Raw genomic sequence first — 24,928 nt, 5'->3', positions numbered from 1 at the left:
TGTAAATACTGACACACTGCCCGGGGGATCCCCTGTGAATACTGACACACTCCCCAGGGACCCCTGTAAACACTGACACACTCCTGGCAACCCCCTGTAAATACTGACACACACCCCGGGGACCCTCTGTGAATACTGACACACACCCCAGGGACCCCCTGTAAATACTGACACACTCCCCGGGGACCCCCTGTAAATACTGACACACTCCCCGGGGGATTCCCTGTAAATCCTGACACACTCTCAGAGAGTCCCTGTAAATACTGACACACTCCCGGGGACCCCCTGTAAATACTGACACAGATCCCGGGGACCCCCTGTGAATACTGACACACTCCCCAGGGAGCCCCTGTAAATACTGACACACTCCCGGGGACCCCCTGTAGATACTGACACACTCCCTGGAAACCCCCTGTAAATACTGACACACTCCCCGGGGGATTCCCTGTAAATCCTGACACACTCTCAGAGAGTCCCTGTAAATACTGACACACTCCCGGGGACCCCCTGTAAATACTGACACAGATCCCGGGGACCCCCTGTGAATACTGACACACTCCCCAGGGAGCCCCTGTAAATACTGACACACTCCCCGGGGGACCCCCTGTAAATACTGGCACAGTCGCCGGGGATCCCCTGTAAATACTGACACACTCCCCGGGGACCCCCTGTAAATACTAACACACACCTGGCAACCCCCTGTAAATACTGATACACTCCCGGGGACCCCTTGTAAATACTGACACACTCCCCGAGGACCCTTTGTAAATACTGACACACTCCCCGGGGGACTCTGTAAATACTGACACACTCCCCGGGGGAACTCCTGTAAATACTGGCACACTCCTGGGGATCCCCTGTAAATACTGACACACTCCCCGGGGATCCCCTGTAAATACTGACACACTCCCCGGGGACCCCCTGTAAATACTGACACACCTGGCAACCCCCTGTAAATACTGATACACTCCCAGGGACCCCTTGTAAATACTGACACACTCCCCGGGGGACCCTGTAAATACTGACACACTCCCCGGGGACCCCCTGTAAATACTGACACACTCGCAGGGAGTCCCTGTAAATACTGACACACTCCCCGGGGGACCCCCTGTAAATACTGACACACTCCCCAGGGGACCCTGTAAATACTGACACACTCGCAGGGAGTCTCTGTAAATACTAACACACTCCTCGGGGGACCCCTGTAAATACTGACACACTCCCCGGGAGACCCTGTAAATACTGACACACTCCCCGGGGGACCCCTGTAAATACTGACACACTCCCCGGGGGACCCCCTGTAAATACTGGCACACACCCCGGGAGACCCTGTAAATACTGACACACCCCCAGGGAGTCCCTGTAAATACTGACGCACACCCAGGGACCCCCTGTAAATACTGACATTCCCAGGGACCCCCTGTAAATACTGACACACTCCCCGGGGGATCCCCTGTAAATACTGACACACTCCCTGGGGGATCCCCTGTAAATACTGACACACTCCCCGGGGACCCCCTGTAAATACTGACACACTCCCCGGGGATCCCCTGTAAATACTGACACACTCCCCAGGGACCCCCTGTAAATACTGACACACTCCCCGGGGGACCCCTGTAAATACTGACACACTCCCCGGGGGACCCCCTGTAAATACTGGCACACACCCCGGGAGACCCTGTAAATACTGACACACCCCCAGGGAGTCCCTGTAAATACTGACATTCCCAGGGACCCCCTGTAAATACTGACACACTCCCCAGGGACCCCCTGTAAATACTGACACACTCCCCGGGGACCCCCTGTAAATACTGACACACTCCCCGGGGACCCCCTGTAAATACTGACACACTCCCCGGGGACCCCCTGTAAATACTGACACACTCCCCGGGGACCCCCTGTAAATACCGACACACTCCCCGGGGGACCCCCTGTAAATACTGACACACTCCCCAGGGACCCCCTGTAAATACTGACACACTCCCCAGGGACCCCCTGTAAATACTGACACACTCCCCAGGGACCCCCTGTAAATACTGACACATTCCTGGGTGTTTTAACATCCAAGTAATCACAGCAATACAAGCTGTCTCCACAAATGATATTTTTTAATTTCATATAGTGACCAAAATAGCATGTTTGTTATGTCAAAGAGCAATCGGGTGATGAAAGGGCAAATTTCTGATGACTTCAAGATCTACCATAGAATCATAGAAACCCTACAGTGCAGAAGGAGGCCATTCGGCCCATCGAGTCTGCACCGACCACAATCCCCAGTATCTCAGGACCTGGGACTCTAGTCTGGAAGTCTACGACCTATATTCCAAATTGATGGCCAGCACAGGCACGAAGGGCCAAAGGGCCTATTTTAGTGATGTAAAACTCTATGTTTTTTTTTAAAGCTTTCTCTGATTGAGTGTCCATTAAACAGGAGCAGGAGCATGCATTTTATACAAGTAATCTCGAGACAACATTACTACATTGTCACCCATCCTCACCGAGATCTGAGATCATTAATCAGTGCACTCAGTGACACAGTTACACAGAGATTTGTTTCCCGCTGTCTCTCCTGATCTCAGGTCCTGTCAAACCCCACTGCTTTTACATCAGATGCAAATGCAGCCGCACTTCCGCTCAATCTACACCCTGGGGTCAAACACAATTCAATCGTTTCATTTTGCTGTAACACTGAGTTGGCCGACAGCTGTACAGAAAGCCACAGGTAAGGTCAGATTGAAGATCAGCAGCCTTCAGCTTTAAGGCTGTTTTGGGACGAGGACGGGGCGGGAGGGGGGGGGGCAATGAACACCCCCCCCCTCCCCCCACCGATCGGCAGAACAGGGTACTTTAGACAAAGAATGAATCCTCGTTTAATAGTCATTAGATAAAGCCCATGTAAACTGGCACTGAGCCCTAAGGAACCTTGGTGAGTTGCTGCAGTGAATTGCGTGGATGGCGCACACTGCTGCCACTGTGTGTCGGTGGTGGAGGGGGGTGAATATTTGTGGATGGGGTGCCAATCAAGCGGACTGGATGGTGTCGAGCTTTTTGAGTTGAGTGTTTTGGAGCTGCACTCATCCAGACAAGTATCCCATCAGGGTCCTGACTTGTGCCTTGTCGATGGTGGACAGGCTTTGGGGAGCCAGCAGGTGAGTTACTCACCACAGGATTCCTAGCATCCAAAACTCCAGGCCAATTATGGAGGGTTACCTTACCCAGTATCCTGGCCAATATACATCAGTAAATTCATATCACAAGAAACAGATTATTCATTCATGTGCACATTGCTGTTTGCCATGTGCACATTAGAAACACGCACATATTTCCCACATTAAACAATTAATCCAGTTCAAAAGTATTTTATTGGTTGCAAAGCACTTTGTTCTTTGTTTTTTGCGTCTGGACAAATACATGAATAGGATGGGAATAGAGGGATATGGTCCCCGGAAGGGTAGGGGGTTTTAGTTCAGTTGGGCAGCATGGTCGGTGCAGGCATGGAGGGCCGAAGGGCCTGTTCCTGTGCTGTAATTTTCTTTGTTCAGTGGTTAGGAAAGGCGCTATAGAAGTGCAAGCTTTTCTGTGTTTTCTTTATATATCTGGGAATGTGCCCATGTGCCTGTATCTGGGAATGTGCCCATGTGCCCGGATCTGGGAATGTGCCCATGTGCCCGGATCTGGGAATGTGCCCACGTGTCCAGTGTGTGCCTGTCTCCAGGGAAGCATTTGGCAGGACGAACCAGCAATCTTGGATCAGGAGGAAAAGGGAACATAGAACATAGAACATTACAGCGCAGAACAGGCCCTTCGGCCCACGATGTTGCACCGACCAGTTAAAAAAAAAAACTGTGACCCTCCAACCTAAACCAATTTCTTTTCGTCCATGAACCTATCTACGGATCTCTTAAACGCCCCCAAACTAGGCGCATTTACTACTGATGCTGGCAGGGCATTCCAATCCCTCACCACCCTCTGGGTAAAGAACCTACCCCTGACATCGGTTCTATAACTACCCCCCCTCAATTTAAAGCCATGCCCCCTCGTGCTGGATTTCTCCATCAGAGGAAAAAGGCTATCACTATCCACCCTATCTAAACCTCTAATCATCTTATATGTTTCAATAAGATCCCCTCTTAGCCGCCGCCTTTCCAGCGAAAACAATCCCAAATCCCTCAGCCTCTCCTCATAGGATCTCCCCTCCATACCAGGCAACATCCTGGTAAACCTCCTCTGCACCCTCTCCAAAGCCTCCACATCCTTCCTGTAATGTGGGGACCAGAACTGCACACAGTACTCCAAGTGCGGCCGCACCAGAGTTGTGTACAGTTGCAACATAACGCTACGACTCCTAAATTCAATCCCCCTACCAATAAACGCCAAGACACCATATGCCTTCTTAACAACCTTATCTACTTGATTCCCAACTTTCAGGGATCTATGCACACATACACCTAGATCCCTCTGCTCCTCCACACTATTCAAAGTCCTCCCGTTAGCCCTATACTCAACACATCTGTTATTCCTACCAAAGTGAATTACCTCACACTTCTCCGCATTAAACTCCATCCGCCACCTCTCGGCCCAACTTTGCAACCTGTCTAAGTCTTCCTGCAAACTACGACACCCTTCCTCACTGTCTACCACACCATTTCGCTTTCTTTGGCTGAACTGCATAACCATGAGTTCAGAGAATTCTGTGGCATTTTGTCTCTGTTGTAAAGGCCAGTGGTTTCAATTTTTAAAATGTTGACAGCATTTACAGTCTGGGGCTGTGTGCAGTAGTGTGAACACACATCTTAATAGTTACTTGACGCTGTTTTATGTGTTGAAAGGAGGAATGTGAACATCTTCACAAAAGTGATCCTCTTGCTTCTCTGAGGAACAGGCGGACAGCATTGTGATAAATCAGGCAGATAAGCGGTTGTGATTGCACTGTATCAGTGATCAGATTCCTCGCTCCAACAGTGAAAGGGCCATTGACATCTGGTGGAATTGACCCTGTTATCTCTGCCACTGGTTCCTACTCTGCTCCTGGCTATCAAAGCAGATACTTTAGTCCTGTCCATTCGTTCCGCTGACTGAATCTGCAATACTCGATTCCAGAGTATCAATGGAAAGGACTGCAATCGAGCCCAGAGAAAGATAAGCTGTTTTACACAAGTTCCAACACGCGGATAATGAATGGCAAGGTCACAAACAACATGCCAAGTTCCACTGGCAACTGGTCCTCCCTCTGCTTTCGCAAGAAAAGATTGTCTTTAACACAGTTCTCTGATATAGTGAGCCTGTTAGCCAGGGCTGGTCAAACATCCCCTGTACAACAGGCTCAAATGTTTTACCATTGTTCTTTCGTCTGTCTGCTTATCCGCCGGGCCATATTCTCCCGGCTCTGTCAAATCCAGTCCCTAGCCTGGTTGAAAAAGGAGGGTTGAGCGTGGGGCTGCAACCCATCGCAGCAAGTAGCCGCCATATTGGCACACACTGGCAAAGAATGGACGGCACATCTGGGGACATACATTTGATGGGACTGGATGAAGATCGAAAGGACGTGCCAATTCTTGACAAGCCCAATCTTCAAAGCCAAATGTACGGACACTTTTCCCGTATGGGATGATGTCCCAGGTGCTGCAAGCGATGAGAACCCCCTGACTTGATGTTTTAGGCATTGGCGAGATAAGATGGACAGGCTAAGGACGAATCAGCAGTGAGGCCGCACGATCCTGCACTCTGGGCCAAAGAACATCAGGCTCATGGAGTTGGCCTCATACCTGATGGGCACTGGACTGAAGCATTTGTTGGGTGGAAGCTAATAAACCATTCATCAGCACTGCCAGATTGCACACCAGAGTCACTGTCGCACAGGTTTACCCAACAAACGAGACATTCACAGAGGCGGAGAAAGATGAGTTCTACCATTGGGACACGCTGGGCTAAGATACTGATCGGTGATGTCGATGTTAAGCTCGAGGTGCTTAATGGGTGAGGAATGAACAGCACAATTGGCCCCATTTGTTAACAAGTTTGCTCAGGAAATAGTGAGCTTCTGCCGGCCTTCTGCAACAGCAGTGGGCTCTGTATTAGCAATGCCACAAGGACGTCCACAAAAAGACATGGAGGTCTCCAGATGGTAACGCCCTGAACAAGATTGACTCTATACCCATCCGCAGCAGATGGACAGCATCCTTACAAGATTCCTGGAGTTGCCGAGGTGCTGATGTAGGAATGGATCACCACATGTGTTAGACAAGATGCAGCTGAAACGGAGAAACTGAATTTCAAGGACTAGTTTCCTGCTGGCGTTCTCCAACAGATTCAGAGTATTACTGACATTGAACAATAGCAAGGAACAGTGAGGACTTAAGGAAAGTGCCGAAGTAACCAATTGGGAGGAAGAGAAGAACCAACATTCTCTCTTCCACCTTCTGTCAGGGAAAAAGATACAAAAGTCTAAGGTCACATACCAACCGACTCAAGAACAGTTTCTTCCCTGCTGCCATCAGACTTTTGAATGGACCTACCTTGCACCAAGTTGACCTTTCTCTACACCCTAGCTATGACTGTAACACTACATTCTGCACTCTCTCCTTTCCTTCTCTATGTACAGTATGCTTTGTCTGTATAGCATGCAAGAAACAATACTTTTCACTGTATGCTAATACATGTGACAATAATTCAAATCAAAGAATAATGGATCACTGACTCACGTGGAAATTGACTGATGAAAGAAAACTGGCAAGGAGCAAAAGAGACCAGGAAAAGAATACTGAGTGAAGATGGTGAGAAGCACAGAAGACTTGATAAATTCTTGAAGAAGAACTGCAGGAGAGACCAACAAGGGTGGATAGAGGAGGCACATGGAGCAGCAAGTTGGAATGACTCCAAGACACTGTACAGGATTGTACGGGAACTGACTTGTGCAAGAAGCAACATCACCGTCCCAGTCAAGAGCAAGGACAGCAGAACATTATTGACAAGTAAGGAACAGGAGGCAAGGTGTGTGGAACATTTCCCAGCCCAGTCCCAGCAACACACTCAAGTTCAACAACAGCAAAGCACCCCAGCAGCAGAACATCAGTCTGAGAGAAATTGTCAGAACAAGAGCCTAAAGAACAAGGCATCTGGCATTGATGAGATACTAGCAGAGCTATTGAGACCTGGCAAGAGCACCATCACAACAGAGCTCACAGATCTGTTGAACAAGATTTGGACTGTGGAGGATGTCCCAGATGACTGGAGGTAAGGAGTAATTGTCCAAAGAAAGGGAACCTCAGTGACTGCATCAAATTGCTGCTGGTACCCAGCAAGGTCTTCAGCACACTGCTCTTCAACAGATTGAGGTAGACATTACCCTTCATGAAGATCAGGCTACAAGCAGATCTTTCTGTTCAGGAACACTCCAGAGCAGAATCTGAAGGATCAGAAACCATTTGTTATCAGCTTCATTGAATTCAAAAAGGCTTTTGATAGCATTCATCACCAACTCTGGTACATCGCAAGACATTACAACATCTTCAAAGCTTTATACCCTGACTCCAGCGACCGCAGCAAGACCAGCTCAGTCACCCCCGACTCCTTCAACATCACCACAGGAGTACAGCAAGACTACACACTGTCTCATTCCTTTTCCCCTTGGTTACCGATTTCATCACGAGGAGGACGATGGTGGAATCCTGTGCCAACAGCGCCAGTTGATGGTGCTGAATTTCACAGATGACATAGCCTTGCTGACTGAAGAATCAGACACTCCAGACATCACCACCTGTCTTAAGAGTTGCGATGCAGAGGTTGGTCCATGCATCAGCTGCAAGAAGCCCAAGACAATGACAACTGGATAGTAATGAGGCTCTCCCATCATCACCGGGCAACTGAATATTGAGGATGTCAACCACGTCCCTTACCCAGGAAGCAACATCTCCAGAGAGGGGCGATGTAAAAATCTACATCCACACTGGAATCAGCAAAGCAGATTCAGTCTTCCAGCAAATCCACATAGTCTGGGCAGCCAGCACCATCAACACAGCCATATAGCTGTGACTCACATGCACATTGTAGCACCACCAGTCTATGCCAGTGAGACATGAAGGAGAACAGCAAAGGCGGCAGCTAAGTTGGACATTTTTCACCAGCGCTGCCTACGTAAGATGCTGGGCTGTTCATGGTGAGATAGCATCACTAGGGAAGAAGTAGTGCAGCAGAGTGGGCAGAAGAGGTTGTGGGACATTGTGTCAGAGAGCTACTGAGAATGGCAGGACACATATTTCACCTCCCAGACTGAAGCCCTGCCAGAAGAACAGCAGAATAGACCCCACCAGGTGGAAGAAGAAGACAGGGTCGACCAAAGAAAACTTTGGCAAAGAACATTTAAGGAGGACCTTCAAGAGTGGGACATCACCAGGGCTGAAAGGAAAGAGATTATGATAGATCAGGGCCAGTGGTGGAATCTTGCTGTCCATTATCTCACTTTCACCGGAGGAACTACGTCATATTGTCCATGCCCATTTTCAACTATGCTGCACTGCCCCAGTGCCACATAGATGGCACTTGGAATTCCCTCCTTACTAAAAAAACATGTCATCAAACTTTAACGTGAAGTGCTCATTTGGTTGATGCTATAGATCACACTTGGCTCAAGCAAAATATTTACATTTGCATATTTTTCCACCAATGTAGAATCAAAGTGGCTTTAAGGTAGACAAAGGAATGACTATGGATGTTGTCTGTTTGGATTGCCAGAAGGCATTCAATAAGGTTCCACATGAAAGCTAGTTGGCAAAAAGAAGAGAGTGTGAAATTGGAGATAGGCTTTTGACAGGTTTTGAAATTCCGGTTAGGATTTTGTTGTGAGGGCGGAACGTGGGATAAAGATTATGTCCTCGGATTAGTGGGATGTGAGAAGGAATATTTCCCAAGGGATCAGTTCTAGGATTTGAACTTTTCACCATATTTAGAGATGATTTGGATCACGGACAGTAAATTGTATATCCAGGTTTGCAGACTTTACCGAATTAGAAGGAGCATTAAGTGGTGTAGTTAGGAACAGAAGTTTCAGAGGGTTGCATTCAAACGTTATGATGGGATGGATAGAAGTTGGACTGTTGGTTGGGGCTCTGGTAGTGCACAGGAAGTGTAGTATGTCTGTCAGTGAATTTTTAACACATCCAATGCATTTCCATGTTATTTCTGGGTTTCAAACTAACTATCACAAGTGACGATTTACAGAGACACTCCAAACATGAAATTTGGTGGAGTTTGGAGTAGAAAGCACAACAGAAGTAACTGGCAAAATGGAGTCCAGATGTTCAAAGACTGCACTTCTTCTTGGTAATGTCACTCTGGATGTGACGCCAGGGGCTATAAGGCCTCACAGTGAGATACCCTTCCCCTTCCAACAAAAGGAATAAGTCTGTAAGTAAAAGGTATGGCTGAAGGTTGCCCACAAGGTCAGCAACAGGAATGTGGTGGCACACTCATGGAGTTAATGCTGAAAGTGGGATCAGAAAAACAGTCGCTATATTTCCGCTCCCATTTTGGATCACAGTCCGGCAAAAGGTTTTATTCTTTATAGATATAGGCTCATGCGGGAAGCAAGGGGAGAAATAGCTGGGGCCTTAACAGATATCTTCACATCCTCTTTGACCATGGGTGAAGTTCCAGAGGACTGGAGAATAGCCAATGTTGTTCCCTTGTTTAAGAAAGGAAGCAGGGATAATCCAGGAAATTATAGGCCAGTGAGCCTGACGTCAATGGTGGGGAACCTTTTGGAGAAGATACTGAGGGACAGGATATACGTACATTTGGAAGATAATGAACTGGTTAGTGACAGGCAGCATGGTTTTGTACAGGGTAGGTCATGTCTCACCAACTTGATTGAGATTTTTGAAGAGCTGACAAAGATAATTGATGAGGGAAGGGCTCTGGATGTAGTTTATATGGACTTTAGTAAGGTGTTTGACAAGGTCCCACATGGCAGACCAGTACAAAAACTAAAATCACATGGGATTCGGGGTGGGCTGGATAGATGGATACAGAACTGGCTTGATTATAGAAGACAGAGAGTAGCAGCGGAAGAGTGTTTTTCAGAATGGAGATCTGTAGCTAGTGGTGTTCTGCAGGGATCAGTGCTGGGACCTCTGTTGTACACAAATGATGTGGAGAAAAATGTGGGTGGTCTGATTAGTATGTTTGCAGATGACACAAAGGTCCACCTCCCCGCCTATCTCTGTAACCCCACACATTTACCATGGCCAATCTAACCAACATATCTTGGGACACTGAGGGGCAATTTAGCATGGCCAATCCACCTAACCTGCACATCTTTGGACTGTGGGCAGAAGCTGGAGCACTTGGAGGAAACCCACACAGACACGGGGAGAATGTGCACACTCCACACAGACAGTCACTGGAGACCAGACTCGAACCCAGGTCCCTGGTGCTGTGAGGCAGCAATGCTAACCAATGTGCCACCCTCTGATCTCTGCTTCGAACATATTTGACTACTGAGTAAAAGATTCTGAAGTTTTACCAGCCAGAAGGCATTCAATAAGGTTCCACACAAAAGATAGTTGGCATAAAGGAGAGAGTGTGAAATCGGAGGTAGGTTTTTGACAGGTTTTGAAATTTGGGTCAGGACTTTGTTGCGAGGGAGGAGTGTGGGATAAAGATTATGTCCTCGGATTAGTGGGATGTGAGAAGGAATATTTCCCAAGAAATCAGTTCTAGGGTCTGAACTTTTCGCCATGTTTAGAAATTATTTGGATCACGGACAGTAAATTGTATATCCAAGTTTGCAGACTTTACCGAATTAGAAGGAGCATTAAGTGGTGTAGTTGGGAACAGAAGTTTCAGAGCGGCATGGGGCTGGGTTGTGATGGGATGGATAGAAGTTGGATCGTTGGCTGGGGTCAGAGTGTCCCATGCCTCCTCATCTCAGTCCTAAATAGCTTACTTCCAATTCTGAGATTGTGCCCCTTGGTTCTGAACCCCCGACCCCATCCAGAGGGAACATCCTTCTTGCATCTGTCCCGTCAGACCTTGTTAAAATTTCATACACTTCAATTAGATCACCGCTCATTCTTCTAATCTCTCGAGAATACAGGCCAACCTCTTCATCTCTCCTTGTCAGACAATCTTGCCATTGCAGGAATCAGTCTCGTTAACCTTTGGTGCACTCCTTCAAAACAAATATATCCTTCCTTAGGTAAGGAGACCCAAACTGCACACAATACTCCCAGTGCGGTCTCAGCAAGGCTCAACACAATTGCAGCATGTCACCTTTACTGCTGTCCTCAAATCCTCAGGCAATAAAGGCCAACATAGAACTCACCTTCCTAACTGCTTGTTGCACCTGCAAATTAGCTTTCAGTGACTCATGAACAAGGACACCCAGGTCCTCTTGGACATCCACACTTCCCAATCTCTCACCATTTAAAATGTAATACTCTGCATTCCTGTTTCTCCTGCCAAAGTGGAAATAAAAGATCCCATGGCACTATTTTGAAGAGCGAGGGAGTTATCCCTGGTGTCCCGGCCAATCTGTATTCCTCAATCAACATCACAACAACAAGTTATTTGGTGATTACCACGTTAGCGTAAATTTGTGGTGTGCTATTTGACTGCCATCTTTCCAAATTATAACAGTGGCTCCACTGCAGAGAATGACGACATTTTGCTGCAAAGCATTCTGGGATACTCCGTGGCCATGCAAAGCATCGTATAAACATCAATCTTTCCTTTGGTGTCAATGGAAAAGGCTACTTAGCCAATAAAGAGAGAGTGAACTGAATTCATCATGACAAGAGGAGGAGGTTTCACTTTCCAGGATAAAATGTAACAGACAGCTGCAGTAAGAATGACCATTTGTCCCATATACAATACTAGCCAAAAATAAATTGCTGGCAGCACTGCTTAGATGGAGGTATTTGCATTCTTGTTTTAGTCTTGTATGTAGGTTACTGAATTCTGATTAATTCCAGAATATGTGTACATTCCAAGACCCGATACCAGCTGGGATGATTTAACATAATTTCCAACGGCTTGTGTTGAATTAAATGCTAATTAAAATATACATCAAGCTCAAGAATGTTGCTGAAGGAATACTCCAGGATAATGGTCCCATTCCTAGATCTAGCCTAAAGATTTTTCACATTAAAGTTTGCTGCTTTTCTAATTAAATCCGAGCGACAATATCATTTAAAACTTTTCTTAAGCCCATTCAGAGCTTCCGTCTTCTAGACTTCGCACAGCAGATGCCTGGATTGAGACGTACAAAATCTGGTGTTCACCACATCTCTCATCGCTCATGATAGTGTACCCTGGAGCATTCGCTGGAGAAACCCTCAAGCAAAAACACTGCTTGACAACATTCAGGCTTGGGCCAATAAATAGTAAATAACATTCATGCCACACAAGTCATAGAGCACAGAAAAAGCCCTTCAGCCCATTAAAGTTTATTTATTAGTGTCACAAGTAGGCTTACATTAACACTGCAATGAAGTTACTGTCAAAATCCCCTAGTCACCACCCTCAGGCGGCTGTTTGGGTACACTGAGGGAGAATTTAGCATGGCTAATGCACCTAACCAGCACGTCTTTCGGACTGTGGGAGGAAAACAGAGCACCCGGAGGAAACCCACGCAGACACGGGGAGAACATGCAAACTCCACACAGACAGTGGCCTAAACCGGGAATTGAACCTGGGTCCCTGGCGCTGTGAGGCAGCAGTGCTAACCATTGTGCCATAATGCGAGTCGGCACGGACAATAACTACCACTAAAGTTGTGCTAATCCCATTTTCCAACACTTGTTCCATATCCTTGAATGTTATGATGTTTCAAGGGCGCATCCAAATATTTTTTGAAAGTTGTAAGGTTTCCAGCTTCCACTACCTTCCCAGTCAGTGCATTCCAGATTCCCACCACCCTCTGGATGAAAAGAGTTTTCTCAAATTCCTTCTGAATCTCCTGCCCCTTACCCTAAAACTATGCCCCAGAGTGATTGACCCCTCAACCAAGGGGAATGGCTGCTCCCTATTCACCTGATCCACACCCCTCATAATCTTATACACCTCAATCAGCCTTCTCTGCTCTAAAAAAAACAATCCAACCCCATCCAGTTCCTCCTTATAGCTCAAATGCTCCATCCCAGGCAACATCCTGGTGACTTAACTCTGTACCTCCTCAGATCCTGTGCAATCACATCCTTCCTATAGTGAGGTGACTAGAACTGCACACAGTACTCCAGTGTGGCCTAATCAACGTTCTGTCCAGCTCCAACATTACATCCTTGCTCATATACTCAATGCCACAACTGATAGGAGCAAGTGTCCCTTATGCCTTCTTAACTATCTCATTCACCTGCTCTGCCACCTTCAGGAATCTGTGAATAAGTACCCCAAGATTCATCTGTTCCTCTGAGCTTCCTAGCAACCTGCCATTCATTAAATACATCCTTGTCTTGTTATTTTTTCCAAAGTGCATCACCTCACACTTATCAGGGTTAAATACCATCAGCTCTGCTTTGCCCATCTGACCAATCCATCTATATCTCCCTGTAACCTATGAGCATCTTCTTCACCCTATCAATCTTGATGTCATCTGCAAACTTGTTTAACATTCTCCCCACATTATCATCTATACCATTTATGTATATAACAAACAATAAGGGGCCCAGCACTGAATCTTGTGGTACACCACTGGACCACACTCACTCAAACAGCTTTCTACCCCAGCCTTTGTGTCCTATTACTAAGCCAGTTTCGGAACCATCTCGCCAAGTTTCCCTGAATTCCGTGTGCTGCAACTTCCTTAATCAGTCTCCTGTGTGGGACCTTGTCAAAGGCTTTAAAATCCATATAAACTACATCAACTGCACCTCCCTCATCACATTTTCAAAAAATTTGTTAGGCATGACAAGTATCAGACAATGACCATCTCCAACAAGAGAGAATCTAACCATCGCCCTTTGACATTCAATGCATTACCATCGCTGAATCCCCCACTATCAACATGCTGGGGGTTACCATTGACCAAAAATTGAACTGGACCAGCCATATAAATACTGTGGCTACCAGAGCAGGTCAGAGGCTAGGAATTCTGTAGTGAGTAACTCACCTCCTAACTCCCTAAAGCATTTCCACCATCTACAAAACACAAGTCAGGAGTGTGATGGAATGCTTTCCCCTTGCCTGGATGACAACAACTCGAACAACACTCAGCACAGTTGCACAGTTGTTAGCACTGCTGCCTTACAGCACCAGGGACCTGGGTTCAATTCCCAGCTTGGGTGGCAGTCTATGTGGAGTTTGCATGTTCTCCCGTGTCTGTGTGGGTTTCCTCTGGGTGCTCCGGTTTCCTCCCACTGTCTGAAAGATGTGCTGGTTAGGTGCATTGGCCGTGCTAAATTCTCCCTCAGTGTACCCGGACAGGTGCCAGAGTGTGGCAACTCGGGGATTTTCGCAGTAACTTCATTGCAGTGTTAATGTAAGCCTTACTTGTGACACTGATAAATAAACTTTACTTTAAACTTTGAAGAAGTTCAACACCATCCAAGGTAAAGCAGCCTGCTTGATTGGCACCCCATCCACCACCTTCAACATCCATTCCCTCCACCACTGACTCACAGTGGCAGCCGTGTGTACCATCTACGTGATACACTGCAGCAACTCGCCAAGGCTCCTTTGACAACACCTTCCAAATCCACGACCTGCACCACCCTAAAAGAACTATGTCACGTTCATGCTGCTCTGCTCACAGCTTGGTAGAGTGCAGATAAACTTACTGACTGACTGCCAGAGCAGAACACCCCCACCTCAATAAAAAGATCCTGGGAATTTCAGCTCAAATCACTATGATGTGCCAGGATAATCTGCTGGTGGCTCGCTGTAAAACAGGACATTTATGTGTCCAAACCTGCGGTCCTCTTTCTTCCTCGCTTGGCAAATTTTTAGGAGTGAATTTAAATAAAGACAAAACTGCTGCTTGTAAAGCCATAAGCAACATGTGGCTGTACTGATAGCTCTGTTTCCAGTTGCCCGGAGGCCCAACAGATAAGTTACTTAGAGCCTGTCCATCCCCTATCCTTCCTGTGGATAAGAACTGAAGCTGTGATCATTTATCCAGCTTCCGAGTCTTGTATATAACTGGAGCCAGTTTGGGAATCACTGGAGAAGTGAGAAATAGAGGCGCGACACAGCAAATAATAAAGGACAGGTTTTGTGCTGGGATTTTCTTTGTAAATAATTGCTAGTTTTAAATATTGAGAGTGATCTATAGATTCACGGAAACCACACACTTTGTTTTAGAAGTCTAGCTCTGGTAATGCTCATTCTGTCATTCCTCCTGGACTGGATGCTTGCTGGATATCATTCCGTGGGAGTGGCGCAGTGGCACAGTGGTTAGCACTGTTGCCTCACAGCACCAAGGACCTGGGTTCGATTCCTGGCTGAGGTCACTGTCTGTGTGGAATTTACATGTTCTCCCCATGTCTGCGTGGGTTTTCTCCGGGTGCTCTAGTTTCCTCTCACAGTCCAAAAGATGTGCTGGTTAGGTGCATTGGCCACGTTAAATCCTCCCTCAGTGTACCCGAACAGACGCCAGATGTGTGGTGACTTAGGGATTTTCACAGTAACTTCATTGCAGTGTTAATGTAAGCTTACTTATGACATTAATAAATAAACTTTAAAACTTTGTGACATATGAATCCTTCCTACTGTAACTTAAAGATGGTTTAATGAGAAAAAAACTTAACAGCAAAAAAATTCAAGTATTTGTCGGATAATGTAAATAGTATTTATGGTGGTCAGAGACTTGGGGGGAGATGTAGTTAATGTAAATATATACATTATCAGTACCCTAGAATCACATGACAATAAAGTCTGGAGAGAGATAGCTCTATGTGGAGCCTCGTGCTGAGGTCATTGTATATAATTAGAGTTATGTGAAATAAAAGATGGTTTATTAACATCCTTGCCTCCAGCAGTAGCTGTAAATCAGACCACCAACAACTCCAATGATCAGAACAGATAGTGACAACAGAAAACATGACAAAAGAAGCAACAAGGGAAAAGCCCAGTGCAAGAAACAACCAGAGTGAAACAACTGCAGGACAAAGACAGCACGGGAAAATCTTCAGTGGAACTCCAGGAAAAGGGAAACCCTGGAGAAAATCCTACCTTTACCGGAGCGCTTCGACCATGAAGGCCAGGATCCAGCCGAGACATGGCAGAAGACTAGCAAAGGACAGGTACCTTACGCTATAAGGTGGAGATAACGGCGTTGGACTGGGGTAAACACAGTAAGAAGTCTCACAACACCAGGTTAAAGTCCAACAGGTTTATTTGGTATCACAAACTTTTGGAGTGACTCACCTGATGAAGGGGCAGCGTTTCGAAAGCTCATGATTCCAAATAAACCTGTTGGACTTTAACCTGAAGTTGTGAGACTTCTGACAGTGCCTTACACTACAGGCAGTGGTGAGGTAATGAGTGTACTGGCATAAATAAAGGCACAGGAACTTGTGAACAAGTTATCAAGGCCACTGACACTTACTTCAGTCTTCAAGAAACACCAGTATTGAGCAAGCAAAATTCAATCTCCAGGGACTAGAAGAAAACATAGATTCCCTCATTAATAATTGATAAAGATTGGCTGAGAATTGCAAATATGGAACACTGAAAAATGATCCAGGATTGCATGGCTATAGGAGTCTTAGAAGAGACTTGGGGCGGGATTCTCTGCTGTTCGCTGGTGGTAGGATTCTCTGGTCGTGTCGGCAGGGCACTCCCCCCTGCCTCCCCGGGCAGGTTCCTTGGCAGCATGGGGTGGGGGAAATCCCAGTGTCCCACCGCCAGGGGACGACACACTGCCTCCCACTGCTGAGAAACACACGGCTGGGAGGCTGGAGAATCCCACCCTTTATCTACTTTCTTCAGTCAAGGAAAGTTTTGACTCTATCGAAAGCTGTACAGATAATACGACAGGTAGAAGGGAGAAAACAAGATAACATTTTCAGTCGAGGTGAAAAAGAAATCTTGTGGAGTTAAATGACTGATACAATAGAATAGAACAGAACCCCTACAGTGCAGAAGGAGGCCATTTGGCCCATCGAGTCTACACCAACTCTCTGAAAGAGCATCCTACCTGGGCCCACCCCCTGTCCTATCCCCGTAACATCATGTATTTCCCAAGCTAATCCACCTAACCTACACGTCTTGGGACACTAAGGGGCAATTTAGCGTGGCCAATCCACCTAATCTGCACATCTTTGGACTGTTGGAGGAAATCAGAGCACCCAGAGGAAACCCACGCAGACATGGGGAGAACATGCAAACTCCACACACACAGTGACCCAAGCTGGGAATCAAACAGAGGTCCCTGGTGCTGAGGCAGCAGTGCTAACCACTGTGCTACCGTGCCACCCAAGAAGTCTTGGGAGAAATTCCAGGATCAGATGGCAACCACAGAAGCACAGATATTTTGGTCAACGAACAGGTGGAGAAGGTGGTGAAGAAGGCATATGGTATGCTTGCCTTTATAGGACGGGGTATAGAGTATAAAAGCTGGAGTCTGATGATGCAGCTGTATAGAACGCTGGTTAGGCCGCATTTGGAGTACTGCGTCCAGTTCTGGTCGCCGCACTACCAGAAGGACGTGGAGGCATTGGAGAGAGTGCAGAGAAGGTTTACCAGGATGTTGCCTGGTATGGAGGGTCTTAGCTATGAGGAGAGATTGGGTAGACTGGGGTTGTTCTCCTTGGAAAGACGGAGAATGAGGGGAGATCTAATAGAGGTGTACAAGATTATGAAGGGTATAGATAGGGTGAACAGTGGGAAGCTTTTTCCCAGGTCGGAGGTGACGATCACGAGGGGTCACGGGCTCAAGCTGAGAGGGGCAAAGTATAACTCAGACATCAGAGGGACGTTTTTTACACAGAGGGTGGTGGGGGCCTGGAATGCGCTGCCAAGTAGGGTGGTGGAGGCAGGCACGCTGACATCGTTTAAGACTTACCTGGATAGTCACATGAGCAGCCTGGGAATGGAGGGATACAAACGATTGGTCTAGTTGGACCAAGGAGCGGCACAGGCTTGGAGGGCCGAAGGGCCTGTTTCCTGTGCTGTACTGTTCTTTGTTCTTTGTTCTTTGAACACAAAACAAGCTTCAAATTAGACACTGGGGCAGGAGTTTCAATTCTTTAAGACACAGAACAATGTCTGAAGCCAGAATTCCTCCAACCATTGACCGGAAGACTCCACGGTCCTGAAGGCTGAAAGTCAAGGGACAGTTAGCTGCTAAACTCCAGTAGAAAGGTAGAGAAACTTTGTATGTGATCCACAACAAAAAAAGTTCACTGTTCAATTGGAAAGCTTGCACAGGTCTACAACTCTACAAAAGTGAGGAATTAAAAAGCTCAGCAAGTCAAAAGAAACCAGGACAGAGTCCCCAAAACTATTCAATAAATAAAAGCAAATTACTGCGGATGCTGGAATCTGAAACCAAAAGAGAAAATGCTGGAAAATCTCAGCAGGTCTGGCAACTTCCAGTTCGCAGGCCCTAACCACCTGTGGATGTGCAATCTCTCGACACCTCCATCCCACGCCAGGACGGCCTGAGAGCTCTTCGCTTCTTTGTTGAAAAGAGGCCTGAACAATTCCCATCCACCACCACTCTCCTCCACCTAGGTGACTTTGTTCTATCTCTCAACAACTTCTCCTTTAACTCATCCCACCTTCAACAAATCAAAGGAGTAGCAATGGGTACCCACATGGGTCCTAGCTACGCTTGTCTTTTTATGGGGTATGTGGAACATTCCTCGTTCCAGGCCTACCTCCCCTCCCACAACTCCTTTACCGGTACATCGATGACTATTTTAGTGCCGCTTCAAGCCCTCATCAGACCTCGGAAAATTCATCGACTTCGCTTCCAGTTTCCACCCCTCCATCGCCTTCACCTGGTCCATCTCAGATGCTTCCCTTCCCTTTCCTGACCTTTCTGTCTCCATGTCCAGCAATAGACTATCTACCAATATCCATTACAAGCCCACTGATTCCCACAGCTATCTGGACTACAGCTCTTCACACCCTCCATCCTGTAAGGACTCCATCCCTTTCTCTCAGCTGAGCTTTGACAAAGGGTCATCTGGACTCGAAACGTCAACACTTTTCTCCACAAAATTATTCACCAGCCTGAGGGTTGAAACCAGTACAAACATTCAAACATACGATAGGAGCAGGAGTAGGCCACTCGGCCCCTCAAACCTGCTCCACCATTCAATAACTCATGGCTGATGTATTTCCGCCCTGCAGACAAAAACAACATTAATTTTGCCAATTGAGGAACAATGGGCACTCCCACGGCAGCTGCTGAGAGGATTTGCCATTTTATAAGCACAGGACCATTATGTCGTGTAACGCAATTGCCAGGAATTTCCTCAGGAATTGTCTTGCTCTGTTGCAGGAACTTCAGCAGAAGCCCCATTTACACTTGGGATTTCTCTGGAACTTCCACCAGTGGGTGCAGAAGAAGCCCTGATAGATATTTTTAAAATTTATTCATGGGATGTTGGCTTGCACTGGCTCCCATACTCATGCTAGAAGTTACATATATATCCTTTGCAAAATAAAAGAATGTGCTCATGCGTTGCATCTTTTAATAAACATAAGCTTAGGGGCAGCCATTCCCTGGTTCATTCCCCATGGCAATGCCTTGACCAGAGTTGACTTGTCTGGTTTGAATTTAAAAATGTGGCAGTTAACTGTTCCCTGGTGTAATCTCTATGGCAATGTCTCTATCAATCAGAGTCCACTTGTCACCAATCAGCACCCTTTTCTCATAAGTAGTAAGTGTTGTTCCCTTTGAAATTTGGCATTCTTGTGTCCGACTGATGAGTACAAGATGAAGAGCTTCAACGGCATGTTTCAATTTTTCAGCAATGCTTTGACTAAGTTTGATCTTTCTAGAAAATGCTATTTATGATTCTACAGTTGGCACCGCAGAATACACAGATTCTAAAATAAATTGATGTGTCTACACATTATTCGGCCCTGTTATTCTAAGATCAAGAGGTTGTAAAGGGCAGAAATGAGACAAACTATAGTTTATATATTTCCATATGCATTACTGCTCACTGCACATAGAAGGCAACTAAAGCTCCACACACTTTATACACTTACTGACCATAGAGATAAAGCAGTCAATAAATTAAAAAAAAACACTTATTAACTTTTGTCTGGTCATCTTGCCAACCAATGCACAAAAATGATTAAAATGCACACGGAAAGCTTGTGTGAATGAATATTGAGATCACCTGGCCAACAGGGGAGTCTGTTACTCGTTTTTTATTTACTAATCAGAGACTGAATGTGTCACATCTGGATTCCCAATCAGCCACATGTGGCTAATGTATTGCACAACACTGTGACAACAAAAACCATTTATTGAGAAACAGGCTTTTGTGTACAGTGAAAACACAGCAGGAGAATGTACCGGAACAATGAAAGCTTGGTGGATTTTATTGAAGAGCAGTGTTATTTTGATAGCTGTAGCTGATGTGGAGATCATGAACCCATGGCTGTTACCTTCCCCTCACCCCACTCCCATTGCCTCAGTCTATGGGCGGCACGGTAGTACAGTGGTTAGCACTGCTGCTTCACAGCTCCAGGGACCTGGGTTCGATTCCCGGCTTGGGTCACTGTCTGTGTGGAGTTTACACATTCTCCTCATGTCTGCGTGGGTTTCCTCCGTGTGCTCCGGTTTCCTCCCACAGTCCAACAATGTGCAGGTTAGGTTGATTGGCCATGCTAAAATTGCCCCTTAGTGTCCTGAGATGCGTAGGTTAGAGGGGTTAGCGGGTGGATATGGGGGTAGAGCTTGGGTGGGATTGTGGTTGGTGCAGACTCGATGGGCCAAATGGCCTCTTTCTGCACTGTAGGGTTTCTATGATTCTATATGTGTTGCCTCAGTCTACATCTGTTGCCTAATAGATTCTCCCAACTTCAAAATGATCAAAACCATACAAGAGTTAATAATGAAACGGAATCTTCCTGCTGTGCCTGGAGCAACCAGCTTTCACTTTTTGCTCGCAGCTTCTGTAGAAAATTACTTTTTTCTCCAGAAAGAGATTGCTGCCATCAAACTGCAACACTGTTAATGGGAAAACCTGCTCTTTGAACAACTCTGTCCAATTCTGAGTGGAGAATGGACGGACATATCCAGGCACATTAAATGCTCACATATATGCAGAGAATAGAGTCATAGGACTGGATTTTCCAGCCTCGCTCACCCCGAACCAGAAAATCTCGCCCGAGGTCAACGAACCTTTCCATGGTCCACCCCTCACCCGCTCCGATTCCTGTGGCAGGCGGAAGGGTAAAATTCCAGCCATAGAGTCATACAGCACGGAAATGGCCCTTTGGCCCATCAAATCTTCACCCACGATATCTACCACTAGAAATGCAGGAATTCCATTTTCCTGCATTTGTCCCATATCCTTGGATGTTATGATATTTCAAGTGCTCATCCAAATATTTTTTTTAAAGGTTGTAAGGTTTCCGGCCTCCACTACTTTCCCAGGCAGTGCATTCCAGATCCCCACCACCCTCTAAGTGAAAAGGTTTTTTCTCAAATCCCCTCTGAATCTCCTGCCCCTTACCCTAAAACTATGCCCTTTTGTGATTGACCCCTCAACCAAAGGGAACGGCTGCTCCCTACTTACCCTGTCCATACCCCTCATAATCTTATACACCTCAATGTTCTAACTTACTTCAATTTTCCAACGGTGGCTTACATAATTAAACACTCCACACCATCCTGGTTATCCCCAGCCTGCTCCAGTTTAATGCTCCAGTGACATACTTAACAGTGAAATAAGCTGAATTCACAAGCCTACATGAATCATGCCAATGGTTCAGGCCCACCGAGGCAGCATTGGCAGCTTCATCTCTTGTGCTTTGAATGACTAACACACATGACTAAGTGTGAATCCACAAAGCATGCATAGGAATTTAAACATGACCCCCCCCTTGCAAAAGAGCAACCCCGTCTTACCCCTGTCATTAACACCAAGAGCCCCGAGGAACTTTACCCTTAGCACGGCACACGTGACCAGCTACCTCTCCTCACAACAACACTGAGATAAAGGTTCATTCACATTGTTCCCTGGTCAAGGGGAGGGAAGGTTGAAGTGTACACAAGTATAATTCACACAGAGCCTTGCTCATTGATTCAAAAAATATAGATTTTCAAATCTCAAATTTAAAAGTTTGGAAAGTGAACTCTAATATAATCACACTTATACTGCAAAGGACAAGTGCCATACTGGCACCTATTTAACCCCCACCCAAACTTCCCGCCTACTTAACCCCCACTCAAACTCCCCCCATTTAACCCCCCAAACTCCCCCCACTTAACCCCCCCCAAACTCCCCCCATTTAACCCCCACCCAAATGCCCCATTTAACCCTCACCCAAACTCCCCCATTTAACCCCCACTCAAACTCCCCCATTTAACCCCCACCCAAACTCCTCCATTTAACCCCCACCCAAACTCCTCCCACTTAACCCCCACTCAAACTCCCCCCATTTAACCCCCACCCAAACTCCTCCCATCCCATTTCTCCTGCAGTCAAAAATCAGTTTCCAAATATTGCAGCACACAGCCCGAGGGGTGTTCCACTGCTCCACCCCCTCCCCAAACCTGAAAGTAGATCAGGAGGGGGGGGGCATAATGATCTATAATGATAGCACCACAACTTTATTTATTAGTGTCACAAGTCAGCTTACATTAATACTGCAATGAAGTTACTTTGAAAACCCCCCAGTCGCCACACTCTGGTACCTGTTCGGGTACACTGAGGGAGAATTTAGCATGGCCAATGTGCCTAACCAGCACACCTTTCGGACTGTGAGAGGAAACCGGAGCATCCAGAGGAAACCCACGCAGACACGAGGAGAATGTGCAAACTCCACACAGACAGTGACCCAAGCCGGAGAATTGAACCCGGGTCCCTGGCGCTGTGAAGCAGCAGTGCTAACCACTGTGCCACCCATTTACCTGCTGTGATGATATTCCATAATATCCTTACTTTCAAATAAAACTAAATGCAAAGAGTTAAAACAAGAGAAGTTCCTGGGGCGGCAGTAGTTAGTCCTCTGGACAGTTTTAATACATTTTGTTATAACTGAAAGTGGGCAGGTTGCTGGGAGGGGGCTCTCCCCATTCCAGGGTTGTTGAGTTAGATTTCAACATGTTGTCTCTAGAGTGTAACTCCCTCCCTGCCTCCCCGACAGCTGCAAGCTCTCACTCACCTTCCGCCTGCCCTGAAGGAGGGGGTAGTGACAGCAATCCCCTGCCCTCCTCTCCACACTCCCGGCTGTCGCGCTGGCCCGTCTCAAACTCCTGACATAAGTCACTCGCCTCCCGCTGCCCGCGGGGCTGGGCTCCCCGACCGCCTGCTGCTGCTCCTGACCCCGGCTCCTGAGCCCCGAGCCGGGGGACCAGAAGCCCCGATAGCCGGGCAGCACCGCCGCCAGCAGCAGGAGGGCGAGGGAGGAGAGGCAGAGGGGCAGCATCCAGCGGCAGCGAGGGGCAGCAGTGCCTGCGGGCATCAGCCTCCTCCAGGACATGGCTGGCACCAGCTCCCCCCCTCTCTCTCTCTCTCTGGATCCTCAGACTGACTTTCTGAGCTCCTGCTGCAGTGAGTGAGCTCAGGCTGCCAGATCAATGAATGAGAGCCAGACACCAAACTCCTGCTCAGTAATAACGCCGTGCCCACCCCCTCTGCCTTCACCTATCCCCATTCCCAGCCCACCCCCCAAACCAGCTCCCAGCCCCAAACCAGCTCCCAACTCCCTCCCCCAAACCAGCTCCCAACTCCCTCCCCCAAACCAGCTCCCAACTCCCTCCCCCAAACCAGCTCCCAACTCCCTCCCCCGAACCAGCTCCCAGACCTTCCCCCTCAGAGCTGTCAAACCCTTCCCCATATTGCGCACACCCTCCAGTGCCCCCCTCCTCTCATTCACTCAGTGAGTTAACCTCTTGTTGTCTGTATCACAGCTTGGTACGTCTCCTGCTCTGTCCAAGACTGCAAGAAACTACAAAAGGTCGTGAATGTAGCCCAATCCATCACGCAAACCAGCCTCCCATCCATTGACTCTGTCTACACTTCTCGCTGCCTCGGCAAAGCAGCCAGCATAATTAAGGACCCCACAACCCCGGGCATTCTCTCTTCCACCTTCTTCCGTCAGGAAAAAGATACAAAAGTCACGTACCAACCGACTCAAGAACAGCTTCTTCCCTGCTGCTGTCAGACTTTTGAATGGACCCGCCTTGCATTAAGTTGATCTTTCTCTGCACCCTAGCTATGACTGTAACACATTCTGCACTCTCTCCTCCTCCCCTATGTACTCTATGAACTGTGCGTTTTTGTGCGCAAGAAACTATACTTTTCACTGCATACTAATACTCGTGACAATAATAAATCAAATCAAATCAAATCTGGGGAGAGTTCCCGTTCTCCCTTCCCTGCAGTCAGTGTCCCTGCAACAACAGCCCTCAGATAGCCCCTGTCCCATCTTCCCTTCCCCCGGGAATAGGTTGGTCCGATACCCACTGGATTTTGGAAGAATGAGGGGCGATCTTATTGAAACATGTAAAATCTTGAGGGGAGTTGACAGAGTGGATGCTGAGAGACTGTTTCTCCCTGTAGAAGAGGCTAGAACACAGAGGATGGGGCTTAAAAATGAAGGGTCTCCCACTTAAACAAAGAACAAAGAACAAAGAACAATACAGCACAGGAACAGGCCCTTCGGCCCTCCAAGCCCGCGCCGCTCCCCGGTCCAGGATTGAATCCTGAATCCAGGATCCCCGCCCAATTTTCCAGCCTATCTACATCCTAATATCCTATCCACTGAGCTGTCCCTCACAGCTATGATGCTTTGTTCA

General features: G+C 47.2%; 1 protein-coding gene across 1 annotated transcript in view; it reads right to left on the bottom strand.

Moving 5' to 3' along the window:
* The window catches only part of mettl24 (methyltransferase like 24), a 128,518-nt gene extending 104,827 nt beyond the window's left edge, over positions 1-23,691 (bottom strand). The window contains exon 1 of the mRNA XM_078212367.1: positions 23,293-23,691. Coding sequence (XP_078068493.1) covers positions 23,293-23,610 — 318 coding nt within the window. The 5' untranslated portion in view covers positions 23,611-23,691. The remainder of the gene's footprint in view (positions 1-23,292) is intronic.
* Between the last annotated feature and the right edge of the window lie 1,237 nt (positions 23,692-24,928).

The sequence above is a fragment of the Mustelus asterias genome, chromosome 5, assembly GCF_964213995.1.
Source record: "Mustelus asterias chromosome 5, sMusAst1.hap1.1, whole genome shotgun sequence".
NCBI classification, from domain to species: domain Eukaryota; kingdom Metazoa; phylum Chordata; class Chondrichthyes; order Carcharhiniformes; family Triakidae; genus Mustelus; species Mustelus asterias.
This window is presented reverse-complemented; position numbering and strand designations above follow the sequence as displayed.